Source organism: Petaurus breviceps, unplaced genomic scaffold, assembly GCF_028583685.1.
Source record: "Petaurus breviceps papuanus isolate PSGF00001 unplaced genomic scaffold, PetGlider_PUasm1.0 419, whole genome shotgun sequence".
NCBI classification, from domain to species: Eukaryota; Metazoa; Chordata; class Mammalia; order Diprotodontia; family Petauridae; genus Petaurus; species Petaurus breviceps.
In genome coordinates this window covers 3,542,844-3,558,634 of record NW_027186324.1, presented here as the reverse complement: position 1 = coordinate 3,558,634, position 15,791 = coordinate 3,542,844, and the positions used below count along the sequence as shown (strand labels likewise).

The following is a 15,791-nucleotide window of genomic DNA, read 5'->3' as shown; positions in this document are numbered from 1 at the left end:
GGCCACACAACCAGTCAGTGTCTGAGGCCAGTTTTGAACTCAGGTCCTCCTGACTCCAGGGCCAGCACTCTATCTACTGCCCAACTATTATTATTATAGAAATTCAAATCTCTGCATTTGAGAAATTATTTGAGAATACTCTCTACCTAAGCCTGACCCACCCCCTAGTAGTGCCAACACAATATTCCCAGTGCCAATGGCGACTGTGAATATGCCAGCATAGTTCTCAATCAAAAAGTATAACAGACTCTCCATATAGTAGACAGAAGCAAACCATTTATTCAGACACCAAAGAACCGAATCCCCAAACCAGAAAGCTGAATTGATCATAGTAGCAAAGAACTTAAAACACCATAACACCACAGAGAGCCACACCATCCTTTAGCCTTCCCACAAACCAACACTCACAAGCCTAGCTATCTGCTTGCCTGTCGTCCTTTCTCTCCCACCATCTATTTGCTCTAACTTCCAGCTTCTTGTGGGCTCTGCTCCAACCTTCATCAAACTCCTCCCACCACAGTCTCCATGTCATTTTATATTCAGCCTGTTAGGGGGCAGGGAAAAATCTTCAAATCAGGGAAGGTCTTCAAATTCCCTTAGTCTTATTAAGGGGCAGGGAAGATCTTAAAATTCCCATTACCATTACACCCCCTCTGCAATATCCCTTAGAAACTGAGTTTCTCTAATTATCTGCTACCTCACTACTCCTGCTATGGTTTCTCTCATTCCTTTTTCTATCCCTGTCCCCAGGGTTCTCTCATCTCCATCCTGCTTAGCCCTCATCCACTCATTTTCATCTCCATTTCCATTTGTGCTGTATAGATTTTGTACGTACAAGATTATTTGCAAGTTTTCTCCCTCATTAGAACGTGAGCTCTTTGAAGGCAGGGACCTGATTTTTGTCTTTCTTTGATTCCACCAGTGCTTGGCATGTCGTAATAAATGCTTCCTAAATGACTGCTCATTCTCTCCAGACTCCACCCTCCAGACTTTCCTTTCCATAACAAACTTCCTGTTGTCTTGGACCTCTTTTTTTCACTTTCCTTCCAGTGTTTAGGGTTCTCTGAGACCTGGCTCCCTTCTGATGACATTGCCTCCAGGGCTTTCCTCTCCAGCACTAGGACCTTCTCTCTCCCTCCTTCTTCCCCAACATTGATCTTGGAAGAGACAGTTGGAATACTTCTTACCCCACACTGTCACTTCCAGATGTCACCAATAAACTCTCCTCCTCTGAAGTCCACTTAATCCAAATTTTCAACCCAATACAAATTTTGTAACTACGGAATATTGACCACCAATCCCATCATTCTCCCTTCTTTCTCAAGGAACCCAGCACCTCACTGATCAATTCCTTGCCTTATACAAGTGAACTTTAATATCTACTTAGATACTCTCTTAAATTCCCATTGCTCCTACTCTCCCATTTCCTCAATCTTCTTAGGTCCCGTTACCTACTTCTTCACTTCACCTAAGCCACATATAGGGATGGTCACATGCCAAGTGTTGCCATTTCCCCAGTAAGAAACCTTAACCTTCCCTTGTCTGACCGTAGTGTCTTAGCACTCCACCTCTGCCGATTATGTTTATCTCTTCTATACTTTTCTCTCCTCAAGATCTCCATTCCCACCACCCCTCAGTACATTGTGGTCACTGCCTTAGCACTTTCCTCTCTTTCCATCCTGTATCTGGTAGTTAGCCATTCAAGTCAATGCTATCCTTCACTCCCTTTTCGTATCTCTGGTCTTCTGTTGCTAAACCATAACACTGGATTACTTCCAGCATCTGGCTCTTTTCAAAACCTGCTAAATGTAGCTGCAAGAGGTCTTACAACCAGACTGGCGAAGTGCTTTAGAAATTGATGTTACCCAACCTCAGCTGTACCCTCACTGCATCTTGGTAGTTGTTTTATTCTTCCCTAATTAATTCTCTATCTCACTCCCGGAAGCAGGCCTCCTAATACATCTAGTCCTTGCCTTTTACTCTCAGTTGCGGATCTTGCCTCTTGCTTTACTAAGAACATTGATAGTATTGAAAATCATCACCCTTTTCTCTCATTCTCTTCATCTTAAAAATCCTTAACATCATCTCCTACTCTCTTCTTCCCCCAAATATCTCTGACAAAAGATGACCTTGCTTGCCATTTATATTTGTACAGTATCCAATGACTTCCCATCTTCATCCTCAATCATCACCCATCTATCTTTTTTGTTTGTTTGTTTTTTGGAGGGGGGAAGGCAGGGCAATTGGGGTTAAGTGGCAGGCCCAAGGTCACATGGCTAGTAAGTGTTAATTTGAACTGAGGTCCCCTGACTCCAGGGCTCACGCTCTATTCACTGCACCACCTAGCTGCCCCACACCCATCTATCTCTTGAATTTTTCAACCTCTCCTACCAATATGTTCCTTCTTTACTGCACTTCAGACATGTCCAAGTTTCCCTCATCAAAACAACCAACCAAACAAAAAACTTCCCTAGGCCCTATCTTATCCTCAAGCTATTATCCTACATTTCTCTTCCCTTTCTCAGTGTTGCTCCCTCTTTCTCTTCATATCCTTTGTATTCTGGCTTCATCACTTACCTGATATGGCTTTCCCCAAAGATACCAATGATCTCTTAATGGCCGAATAGGATGATCTCTCAGCCCTAATTCTTCTTGGTCACACGAATGCACTTGACATTATTGATTACCTTCTACTGAAGACTTTCTCGTCTCTTGGTTTTTAAGACTGTACTCTCCTGGTTCGCCTCCCACCCGTCTAACTGCTCTTTCTCAGCCTCCTTCATTGGCTTATAATCAATATCATGATCACTTGCAGCAGGCATTCCCCAAAGTTCTCTCCTGGGTTCTCTTATCTTTTCTTTCTACATTCTTTCTTGAGAAACCTCATTGTCTACAATCATATCTCTATACATCTGTCTTCCTGATCCATATATTCAGCCCCACTCTTTCTTTTGAATCTCCTGGTCTCAGGACAGCAATTGTCTACTGCACATTTATTTTTTTTTCCTTTTTATTTTTTGGAGGGGGGAAGGTAGGGCAATTGGGGTTAAGTGACTTGCCCAAGATCACCCGGCTAGGTTATTTTGTGTGTGTGTGTTAAGTGTCTGAGGCTGGATTTGAACTCAGGTCCTCCTGACTCTAAGGCTGGTGCTCTATTCACTGCGCCACCTAGCCGCCCCTGTCTACTGCATATTTCAAACTATATGTCTCAGAGATAACTTGAACTTAACAGTCCTAAAATGAACTCATTATCATTCCTCATAAACCCACCCCTCTTCCAAACTTCTGTATTTCACTTGAAGACACTGCCTTATTTTCCAGTCTCCTGACTCATCTTCACTCTGAATATCCAATCAGTTCCAAATCTTGCCACTTCTGCCATCATGGGTGAAGAACTATAAGTTGCAGAGAAGGTGCTGATCTTCACTAGTAAAGGGAATTCCTCACCAGAATGCCTCACACCAATGAACCCATGGGTCAGGTTAAATACACAAACAGAAATCTAATCATATATCTTCTCTTCACAGAAATACTTTTGACCCTAAGAAATTCCATTATTCAGAGGTACATTTTGTATTGATAGATAGACAGATAAATATCTTCTCATCTTTTTCCATAACCAAATTATTTCCTAGTAAATGTAAAGTGTGCCCAAGGCTGCTTACAATTCAGAATAGTAAAGTATCTCCTTCATTGTTTTATACATTTAAATATAGTCTCTTTAGTTTTTTGTTAGAATTCCTTGGGATTGAGGAACTTATGATATCCTTTAATGGAATGCTTCCCAACCTTCCCCTCCTCACCCCCACCCACAAATCCTTTACACTAAAAAATTACAAAGAACTTTTAGTTATGTAGATTAGATATCTCTCAATATTTACCATATATGTTGGAAATGAAAACTAATAAATTTTAAAGTGTTTTTCATTCATTTCAAAATAGCAATCAGCCCATTACTTGTTAACATTTTTAAAATGTCAAAAACAAAAAAATAGAGAATAGTGTTATTTTACATATTTTTGCAAATCTAATTAATCTGCTTTTGCATTAAATCTGTTGTGGTTGAAGTATACAAAGAAAATTCAGCCTCACATAGATATATCGTTGGAAAAGGGGAGGTGATTTCAATAGGTAAAGAACAGCTTAGAATTATTATGAATGTGTATAAACTATATCAGACTACTGACCATCTCAGGGATAGGAGAGGGGAGGGAGGGAAGAAGGTAGCGATAGAATTTGGAACTCAAAACTTTTTTTTATAATGTTGAGAAAATTGTTTTAACAACATAATTGGGGAAAAATAAAATATTGTATAAGTAAGAATTATTATGAATATAGTTTTGAATTTGTGAACTACCAGAAAGGGTCTTGAGAAGCTCAAGTGTCCACAGACCACATTTTGAGAACTGCAGCTTGAATGCAGTAAAGATAGCCTATGTTTAGCTCACAGCAGGAAGCTGTGTAGATGACCTCTTAAGATACCTTCTAACTCTGTGATTCTTAACACACGCTACATCTGATCATGAATATTCCCTGAATTAAACACAATTATGCTTTCATTACTATTGGATACACAACTATCTAGCCCTTTATTCATTATTATTCCAATCAGAGCTCTTGCCCATAATCAAACTTAGCACCATCACTCATCTGCTTTTCTCTGATAAGACAATCAAAGCACATGTCATTAGGGGTATAAATAGCCTATCAGAATCTTTCAATTTATTCCCCAAGTAGACTTTAGAGGTACTGCCCCTGCAGTATTACTCTCCCATACTTCACAAGTGACCTCTTTTAAAAAATGGTATGTGTATGAAAAAAAAAGGCCAATATCTGATCTCCCTCTCCTCCTTTCTCAACTTCAAAGAACACAACACCAAGGATCAGCCCCACAGGGGATGTAGCCAAAAGCTAGAAACGGGCCCACTGTGCATATGTCAAAATATCCCTCTTTAGCAGAATTCATAAATTCCTCCTAGTTTCTCATTTGTACCTTTAAGAACGGCTGTTGTAGAAGACATGAACTTGTAAGATCATTGTATGAGTCATATTTTTCTATCTGATTTTTTCTAAATTGGGATGTCCTTTGTTATACATTCTTAAAATTTACTAGCCAAGCAGGAGCAAAGAAGAGTTTATCAGACTGGCTGCTAGCTTCCAGCTGAGATGGAACTTCCTCCTGACTGCCGTGAGCAAGGCCATGACCCTCTGCCACACAGACAGTTTTGGTAAGGCACCCTCCTGGGTCCCCAGTCACTGAGTGTTAGCTACTCTTGAATTACAGGTGGCTTTGCATTTTGATACAGGCATAGCTAAGGTAACCCTAGCAAGAAAGAAGGGGTGGCGGTTCTTGGGACATTCCAATGGGAATTACAGTCTGGACAATTGATGAGGAAGTCATATTGCAATGCAGCATGGCCCTAAGGAGCATCATGGAGAGAGACAAGCTTAGATGTTCAGGTTTTTGGTCCAAAGAATATGAACTCAGTAGAAAAAGGCCTGGTTTTAGAGTAAGGACCAGAGTTTGGATCCCTGCTCTTCACCTAATAGTGTGACCTTACCAAAATCACTTAATCTTAGAGGCACTATAAAGGAGATAAAATGTTGTAGATAGTAGGTAGAATGTAGGATTTAGAGTCAATAAGACCTAGGTTAAAATCCCATCTAATACACTTGCTAGCTATGTGACCTACACAAGACTCTAGCCTCGGTTTTGTCATGTATAAAATGAGAGGGTTGAACTTCTATCTCTAAGCCTATGATTCTGTGATCCTAGAAACTTTTCAGGTGTTACTTTCCTTATCTGTAAAGTGAGGATATTGGGATTAGATGCCTTCTGGGGTCCCTTCCAATATTGTCCCTCCCTATTCCTCTAATTTAGATCAGTCTCACAAATACACTGGAGTTTCAGTTGAATGCTGTTCTCAGAGTTTGTGATGAGGAATCGCTACGTAGATTAAAATGAATTACTTTGCTTACTTCAGTAATTCAGCTTCTTTGGATAGAGTCCAAGATGATTAGCCTATATACAGTCATAAATTAGCCCTACAGTGTTACAACAGTATTTCAGTCCAAGTCTAGAAATAAAGGAAGAGCCCACACCTGTTTTCCTTTAACCAGACTACTCTCCCCTCAGGATAGATTCACGTATTAGACATTGATCATATGAATCCATATGGAGTTTGATGAATCTCCCAATCCTGGTCCCTGCTGAAGCCCCCTGTGGAGGTCATGCACTTTGCTGGAGAATTCCTGATTGGTCTCCAGTGATAGGGACTGCCTTAAAATGATTGGCAAATGAGAACTTCTGCTCCTGTTAGAGAAACCTCACCAAATAGAGGGCTATAAGAGTAAGGAAAAGTGGCTCCATTCTCCTTCTTAAGTCTTTCACCCTCTTTATTTTCTTACCCTTGAACTCCCTTCTGACAAAGGCCATACCCTGTAACCTTTTTCTAAAAATTGTTTTACTTAAAAAAACACTTATTTTCTCTTCTTCCCTTACCCTGACATGATATAATCTTCTCAAATGCATTGAGGGTCACATCAAATTGACCAGAGATTTCCCCTGTCTGAGATATGTTTAGGAATAGGGACCAGGTGTGCAATTTCATTGGTATCAGGAACTATTGGGTGATGAAATCTCTTCTACCAATACAGACTAGCAACACCTTGCAGCTTATGGTTTTAGAGAATTACCCAAAACACTGAAAGGTCAAATGACCTACTCACAGCCACATAGGCGGTATGTGTCAGAAGAGGGATTTGAACCCAGGCCTTCGTGGCTGTGGGCTGGCTCACTAGCCCCTATGCAACACTAAAATCAATAAAAACAGTAGTTAATACATCAAATTGAATGGGCTGGTAGTTATTGACCCAAAGATACTGTGATTACCCTGGCTTGCCCTCGCCAGCCCTGTTTTATCAGTCCCTGAATACCTGTAACTTTGGGTCCTCTGAGAATTTACAATAAGCTGGCCATTTCCTAGTCAAGTCCTATCATTTTCTGTCCTATCTTCTCACAAATCCAGTGTTTTTCAGCTCTGTTATTTGTGCTTTCTTCACATTTCCTCCTCAAATCTGCCTATTTATGGCTTTAAAATTCTGGCACAAGATAAACTTCATTTGTCATGTGCTTCAGACTCTTCTCTGCTGCCCACTTAACACATTAGATTATGCAGCAGCACAAGCAGTGAAAGACTTGAGAGGTAGCTGCGTCTCAGGCATCATAAAATGGCAACACTATTCCTTCTGTGATCCTCTCCCCAGCCCCCCCCCACAATTATATTCCTGCATCTCTGTGCAGCTGCCAGATAGACCTCAAAGAACAGGCTTTCACTGATTTGGGGAACCGGGACTCATTATCCCTATAGTTGATGTTTCTGTCCTTAAAAAAGATTGGGGGAGAAGAAAAAAGGGGCGGAGAGCAGTGCTCGTGTTTTGATAAATGTTTCTTCTCTTAGATTAAATAAGTAGAATAGTTTTATGCCTATATACAAAGTTTGTATATGCCCCATGTGTCACTCAATGTCACTTCTTCTTTAAGGGCTAGCTCCTACCTGAGGTGGGTATCAATAAACAAACAAATAAAATCAAAGGTTCCCACTCTGTACTCAGTCAGTGAAAACTGCAGTTCAAATGTACAGATGAAGATTTAGTGAGTGAAAACCTTTAAAAAGTTGGTATGTTGGCTTTACAGATCTGGCTTTCTGGTTTTGTTTTGTTTTTGGTTATTTAAACCTAGGCTCCTGGCATCTATTTAATTTGCTACTTTTGGAATATGTGATTCATATACTTCAGTCATGTATAGAGGATGAAGAGGAAGAGGAAGATGGGGGCAATCTCAAGGAAATGCAGCCAGATGACAAATCTCCCGTCCAGTCCACTCAGGAGTCTCTCCCAAGTCCTGATTCTCCAGTTAAGCAACATGAAAGCCAAAATGATGAGCCACCTCGTGCGACTCTGATGAAACATATGAGCCAGAGTGACGTTTGTCTGAGCAGCATTATCCTTAAGGTCCTGGGATTTCTGGTGGACACTGCCACCGGCAATAAGGTAAAATCACCAGTGTGTGACATTGCTCCAAATTCATATTGCCTAGTTATGACAATTAAAATCTGCATGCTGGGGGACAGACGTAGGAGTAGTGAGTGGGAAGAAAGATCTAGATCTAGTTGATTGATATAGCAGGCAGTGGAGAACCTTCCTGTTAATCCCTTCCATGAAAAGGGATGGTCTAATTTATTAAAGATATGGAATGTTACATTTCTAATACTAATTTGTAAGGTCATTATAAATGTGCTTTGGATACTGACATATTTATGACAGATCTAGGTTCTGCATCCATGAATTTCAGCAAGATGGTACTTTGAAATTTAACGTTAAGGGAGGAATCAGTCTGGAGAGAAGGGGGGAGGTTTTATCTGTTATTTTTATAGAAATAATTGTAATGTAAAGAAAAAGACACAAATAAAATATATTTTCTTAATGTAACATGGGACCACTAATGGCTAACTCTGTTAACCTATAATCAACATTACCCAAAGAAAGAGAATTGTAACCTGAAACTTTCCCACCAAAAGTTGCTAGAAGTGTCATATAATTTTTCTGCGTTCTTCAATTTATGGACAAGTGCTTAGATATAGTATCCTAAACCTAGAGCTGGAAAAAAACCTTAGAGTCCATCTATTCCTTTTTTCTCCTTTTAGTGATGAGGAAACAGAAACTCAAGTGAAATGACTTGCCCAAGGTCACACAGGTAAAGGTCAGGGACAGAATTTGAACTCAACTCCTCTGACTCCAGAGTCAGTGTTCTTTCAACTCTGCCAGAATGGAACAAATACAGATAGGACCAGAGGAAGTTCTAAAGTTTCTCTATGAGGTTTTATAGCTCTCTCTTTGCCCTGTGCACGTGTGTGATGTTGTTTACTCCTGATAGTAAGGACATTATTAAATGCATCTGAGTCTTAGTGATGGGATATCTATGTGTTGAGGGCAGGGAGGAAGGGACTTAGATTTGTATTATTGGGAGGAACAAAAGGTTTTTGATGTTTCTATTAGGCAAATGCTGCCTCAGTCTTGCTACAGCGGCCATGATCTCCTATGCCTAATACCACAATGAGTAACCTACTTTCTTGGAATAAACTGTTCCCTTATTTAGAGGGAAATGAAGCACTCAAAGGGCCAGGGGAGGTTTTCACATGCTGACACAACAGTACACATTGAAGTGGTTTGGGTTGGTCTCCTGTGGAAGCCCAGAATTCACTTGAAAACCAATTTTCCAACCCCAAGATCAGAGAGAAGGCTTCGTATAGATGAAGGATCCCTTTTTCCTTTCCCCAAGTGGGCCCCTCCAACCTCTTCCCAATCCTGGCTAATAAGCAGAGTCCAGTAGGAAGCCTTCACAGAAGCCTAGTTCATCCCCACACCACAGGTAACAATAGTTCCAGCTTACACCTGAACGACCTCTGTCCTCTATCAACTGGGGAGTAGGGAGGGGAGGAGAATAAAGAGCTTCAGCAAATACATTTCTGCTCTTGCTGAAAATAAGCCTGTCTTAAGCTGGCAAAGCTGCTCTCCTGATCCATGATTCACATTGGCGTGTATATACACTGGAGCCGGAAGGGTAGAATTGGAGTACGGTTATCCATTCTGCATTGCAGGAGTTAGGGGCGCAGGGCCACTATCTGAAAAATCTGCATAAACCTCCCTTCATATCAGAGAAGATATTGTATATATTTATGGTATCAAAAGATACAATATGTTGATATTCTACAGTACATATATTTTATGCATTTCTGAGTTTCTAAACCTTTTCTGTGTCATCTGCTGGCTTTCACTTGGCATCTGTGGTTTTGGCAAAACTCCCAAAAAATTCCCATTGAATTTCTTGTGCCAACCTGTGACATATGGAAACTGCAATAGGGAAAGTGGTGATGTGAAAGGGATAACAGTATATCTGAAGAATTTACTAAAGTTTCTAGGATCAATTTAGAAAACTCTTCGTGTATGATAATAACGAGGTCTACTAATGATGGTGCTGTTTGTCCTTCATTCTCGAAGATGACCCTGACAGCAGGGAGATGATGCCATGATATGCAAGTGAATTGGATTTAAGTGAGGGAGGACTGTGCGAAGTGACAGCCGCGCTTTCTCCTCCAGAGTCATCTGGGTCCAGTGGCAAGATATAGATCAGGATGACTGGAGATGACCCTAAATATCACAGCTATAAGGACATAATACTTGCTGTCAAGAAAATTACATTTAATCAGTACTTGTTCATTATTATTATTATTCCTGAATAAGAATAGCTTATTTTGGTTTATGGTTACAAAATTCTTTTCCTATACATTGCCTCCTTTGTCCCTCAAAATAACCCTGTAGGGAACACAAGTTTTATTATCCCCATTTTGTAGGTAAGGAAAGAGAGGTTCAGACAACTTAAATAATTTGGCCGATATCTCACAATCAGTATGTCAGAGTCAGGAGTCTAACACAAGTATACCACTTCCTGAACTCTTTCCTCTAGAGCATATTTAAGCTCCCCGGTTTCACCATTCTGCTCCTTGTCTAGGAAAGACTCTTGTCCACTTGTCTCCTCACCCATCCTTCAATTAGCCAAAGACAACCACTTATTAGGCACCTGTAGGTGCCAGGCACTCTATAACAGGCACAAAGAATGAAACACACTTAACATGTTTATTCAGTATTTCTTGCCAAACTGATAAAGGCAACCACATATAAGACACAACACATGCACAGTCCCAGAGGGTTTCATCTTATTGCAAATCTTTTAGGGTGAAATCTCCAGTGATGCTTTACATGCACAATCAGGAACTGGTTTTAATATTATATGTCAAGAATCTAGATTTCATTGGACCATGTAGATCAGGAAGGGACCTCAGAGACCATTCAAATCCAACCCCTTCATTATACAGATAAGATGACTGGAGCCCAGAGAAATTAAGCGATTTGCCCAAGGTCACACGAATAGTATGAAAGGTGAAATTTGAACCTAGGTCCTCTGACCTTAGAGTCTTTTTACTACCACACTACACTTAAAAAGAGAATTGAGGTAATGAGGATTTACTTTGCAAATGGATTCTTTGTTCTATAGGGGTATTCCTCCCAGGAATTATTCCAAGTTATATCCTCTCCCCCCCGCCCAGTGCACTTAAAATGTGACTTAATGAACACAAATTTGATTTTCATATATTTTCAGGTGCTCATCCATTTTACAGAATAATTTATGCTTTACTTCTATAAGTTTGGTGGCTTTGTGATGGGTAGGGTGTTTTAAATAGGAAGAGAAATTACAATACAAGTTCAGTAATACTACCATAGAATTCTCATTACAGCATGTAGTTTTTAAATAAGTCTACATTTTTACATATTCATATAATCAAATATGGATTTGTCAATCAATTAACCTTTATTAAGCACCTACTATTTGCCAAACATTGTGCTATAGACTAAGGATAGAAAAACAAAGAACATAAGCATCTGGGCTCATTCATGCTTTGGCTTCCACCAAACAAAGGCAACAGCACATGCTCAGTACAAAATAGACACAGAGCCAGGGTTTCATCTTATTGCAATTAGTGTGCACACCATAATTATCGTTCCACATATTTCAAGGAATATTCAAATGCCACAAAATTCCAACACAATGGAGTAATCTGGGAAACCTCCCCCCAACCCAACTCTGCTTCAAGTCTTTTTTGAAGTTCATTATCTTTGGATTTAACCAGTTTCATGAAAATAGTTAAGGGTATTCAACACTTAATTGGTTGTGGTGGTTGTTTAGTCATTTTCCAGTAGTGTCCAACTTTTTGTGACCCCTTTTGGGGTTTTCGTGGTGAAGATACTAGAGGGGTTTGCCATCTCTTTCTCCAACTCACTTTACAGATGAGAAACCTCAGGCAAACAGGGTGAATGACTTGCCCAGGGTAACGCAGTGAGTGTCTGAGACCAGGTTTGAACTAAGGAAGAGGAGTGTCTTTTTGTCTCCAGATGCAGCCACTGTGACACCCAGATAATAAAGCAACCCAAGTCATTGAATCTTCTACGATCTAAGATTATAATATCATAGAATTTTAGAGCCAAAAGATACTTCAGGGGTCCCTTACTCCAAATGCTCTCATTTTACAGATTAGGACATAAAATTATTTCTCTTTGTTTAACGGAAAGTCAGAAAAGAGGTGGTTTCAATTCCCAACGTACAGAACCACAGAATTCTAGAGTTAGAAGGTACCTCAATAGCCATCTAATCCAAACCCAAGCCTGACAAATTTATCCATTCTCTTCTAGGTGACCTCCAAAGGAGAAACCTGCCACATTTCAGGATAGCCTTATCCCCCTTGAGACAACTCTACTTATTAATAACATTTTCTTGATTTCCAGCCTAAATTAGTATTTCTACAGCTTCCACCCATCACTACTAGTTTTGCTTCCGAGAGCCAAACAATACAAATCTAATCCCTCCCTAATACAACAGCCCTTCAGACCTTAGAAAATGGCTATTATGTCCCTGCCCAATTATCTTCAGGTTAAATATCTTCATTTCCTTCAATTGATCCTTGTATGTAAGTGGTTTTAAACTGGTTGCTGTGAAACCACACTTTTTACCAAAAAAAAAAAAATATTGTGCTCTCCCCTAAATTCTTCATAAAACAATCTATCCAGATAATTTTCTTGGCTCATATTTTACCCAAATAAATTTAAGAACTTACTAAAATGTTAATAACAAAAAACAAATCGTGAACATATACAAATAAGTATTTGTTATAATCCTTCAAAAATTTCATATTTATAATTTTAAATGATAGCAATAATATTCCTAAAGTGGGTACACTGTTTTGTTTTTAGCTCAAAGTTTCTCAGAATATGTTGTCATCAATATTATTAGTGAGATAGATATTTTGGCTTTAGAAGAGCTACAGATGAAAAGCCCATTTCAATCAATTGTTATATATTACATATTAGAAGGTGTTTGAAACAGTAGGAAAATGCTTCTTAAACCAGAGAACTCTTCATTCAGCCATAGTCAAAACACGAATATTTTCTGGATTAAATGCTTACTTCAAGAACTATCTCAAGACAAGTCTATAAATTATATTTTTGCTTAGCCGGAATAAGACCAAATTTAACATATTTGTCCATGGCAGCCAGGCTTCTTGTTCACTAATATTTAGAAATATTGAAGACTTTAAAATGAGATGAAAATTGATTTTGTAGATTAGTCACACAACTTCTTGGCTAGTCTTTCTTCAATTTCATTTTTTAAATTGAGAAATATATTTAATTTTTTGTTATTTATTATCCACATTTCTAATAAATATGGTGGCTTTATCTTTCTAGATCAAAGTATGAATTTCAGGACAGTGCATTGATTTATTTAGCATGCTCAGTTTTTCAAAAATATCCACCAAAGCATGTCTCAGGGGGAAATTTTTACTCTAAAATGAATTTGGTTCTTTTATTCCTATCAACAAGAAAAATGACAATTTCTTCTTTTAGCTAAAATACCCTTCAAAGGACTCTGACTCGAAAAAGTCAGGATACTTTACAATAATACAGACATTCCCAATGTTCTACTTTCATATCATCCCACAAATTTGCAAATATTTTTCCTTTTAGTGGATTAACTTTCATTAAATCGATTATTCTTGTAGCAGCTTAACTGTATGTAGTCATTTCTACTTCTTGATTCAAATGATTATCTATAAACCACAATATGCCACACTTTAAACTAGTGTTTATAAGCCTGAATTTTGTTTGACATTAGTGAAGATCTCTCTGTGCAGTGTCCAATATAATTTTCCCACAGGCAAAGTAATAAATTTTTCCTCAACATCAGTCTGATCAAAATATTATACATATGTAATCAAGTGAGTATTTTTAACTACATCTATTGTTTAATCCTCTTGCAATGCAAAATAGGAAAATTTTAAGTTTCTTAATTAATTGGTCACAAATATCTTCAAATGTTTTGTCAATTCTCCTTCCCGTCCTATTATCTGCAAAGCAGAATCATTCAAAGTTGCATTACATATGAATTTGGACCATGTCAATAGCGCAATCTTTCTCTCAAAGGAAGCTTTTTGCATTTAGTGCTCTATAAACAGTGTACTCCAATGCTAGCAGTCCTTTTGATGTCACAGATGGGTTGTTGTTTTTTAAGTTTGTCTTTGCTTCTTAAAAGCATCTAATTTTCTCAAGAAAAATTCTCTTGTCTCGACAATGTTGTCTGTGCATACACTTTGAAAATGTCATTTCGGCTTTTTGGGTTTCATGCTTTGTCATCATACAAAGCAAACACAGTGTTCTTTACTTTCCACAGACAACAATATCTATGAATCCCAATGATAAATATAGTGAAATATATTTGCTAATTTTGAGCTTCTTTCTTCATATTTCTGTATTTGCACCACTCAAACTAACCTCCATTGTCTTCATTTATACTAGTTTAAGTTGCTTTAGTGAATTCCCTCTTCAAACCAGTTAAATTTTTATCCAAGAAGCAGGGACATTATTTCACGTTAAATAATTAGAGAAAATAAAAAGTTTAAGACAATTAAATGCAAATTATATTGTTGGACATTTGGGAACATTCTCTACAATTGCTCTTAAGATTTAAAAAAATGTTTATTAATTTGCATCTTTAACTTGGAACTATACCCCCGAAGTCACTAAATTGCGCATTCCCCTTGACCCAGAAATACTACTGCTAGGCCTATATACCGCCAAGCATATTAACAAAAGGATCTGCATATACAAAAATATTTATAGCAGTTCTCTTTTGTCATATCAAATAATGAGGAACTTAAGGGAGTGCCTATCAATTGCAAAATGGCTGAACAAATTATAGTATAAATATGGTGTCATAATAATTAACAAAAATCCTGAATAAGACTCGTATGAGCTGATGCTGAGTGAAGTGAGCAGACACAGGAGAACAATTTATACTATATCAACAACATTAAAAAAACAGGTTTGTTTTTTTTTTTGGTAGAGGGGAAGGCAAGGCGATTGGGGTTAAGTGATTTGCCCAAGGTCACACAGCTAGTAAGTGTATCAAGTGTCTGAGGCCACATTTGAACTCCAGTCCTCCTGACTCCAGGGCTGGTGTTCTATTCACTGCACCACCTACCTACCCCAAAAAGAAGAGTTTTGAAAAACTTAAGAACTCTTATGTGACCAGTGACAGTGACCAGGAATGATTTCAAAGGACTGGTGATGAAACATTCTAGCTACCTCTTGAAAGAAAGGTGATGAACTGAATGTGCACAATGAGACATACATTTCTAGATAAGACAACTGTGAAAATTTATCTTGCTTTGATGAGGGATGGCTATTAGGTTCGGCAGGGACTCTGATCTTATCTTAAGACAAGAACCTTCGATTCAGTCTAGAAAGAATTCAGCTCAGCCTTACTTGGAGTCAGGGTTGAAAAAGTTTATTTTACACTTTGCAGTGGGCAAGGATCCTTAGGGGACCTGCAAGTGAAAGGGGGCACAGGCTTTTACTTTTAAAGGGTGGGGGCTTGCATTGTCAGGGCTGACCAGATGGATGTAAGGGACTTGAGTGCATAGATAAAAATTAGGGCTGACTGAGAGGAACTTGTGACTTCAGTGCACAGATAAAAGTTTGAGAAGTTTAACTTGGAGATGAGATTTGGGCCAGACTAGAGGAGATTAAGCCAGGACAAAGGAGTCACAAGTTGTTGAAAGAGGGAGGTGAGAGCAAAAATTATAAATGCTTGTGAACTGAAACCGTTTTGTTTTTTTTTTTTT

General features: G+C 38.7%; 1 protein-coding gene across 8 annotated transcripts in view; it reads left to right on the top strand.

Annotated features, from left to right (window-relative positions):
- The window catches only part of RFX8 (regulatory factor X8), a 135,555-nt gene that overhangs the window by 113,561 nt on the left and 6,203 nt on the right, over positions 1 to 15,791 (top strand). For all 8 annotated transcript variants that reach the window (XM_069100522.1, XM_069100520.1, XM_069100521.1 and 5 more), the window contains 2 exons: positions 5,114 to 5,228; positions 7,742 to 8,052. In XM_069100522.1, coding sequence (XP_068956623.1) covers positions 5,114 to 5,228; positions 7,742 to 8,052 — 426 coding nt within the window. The remainder of the gene's footprint in view (positions 1 to 5,113; positions 5,229 to 7,741; positions 8,053 to 15,791) is intronic.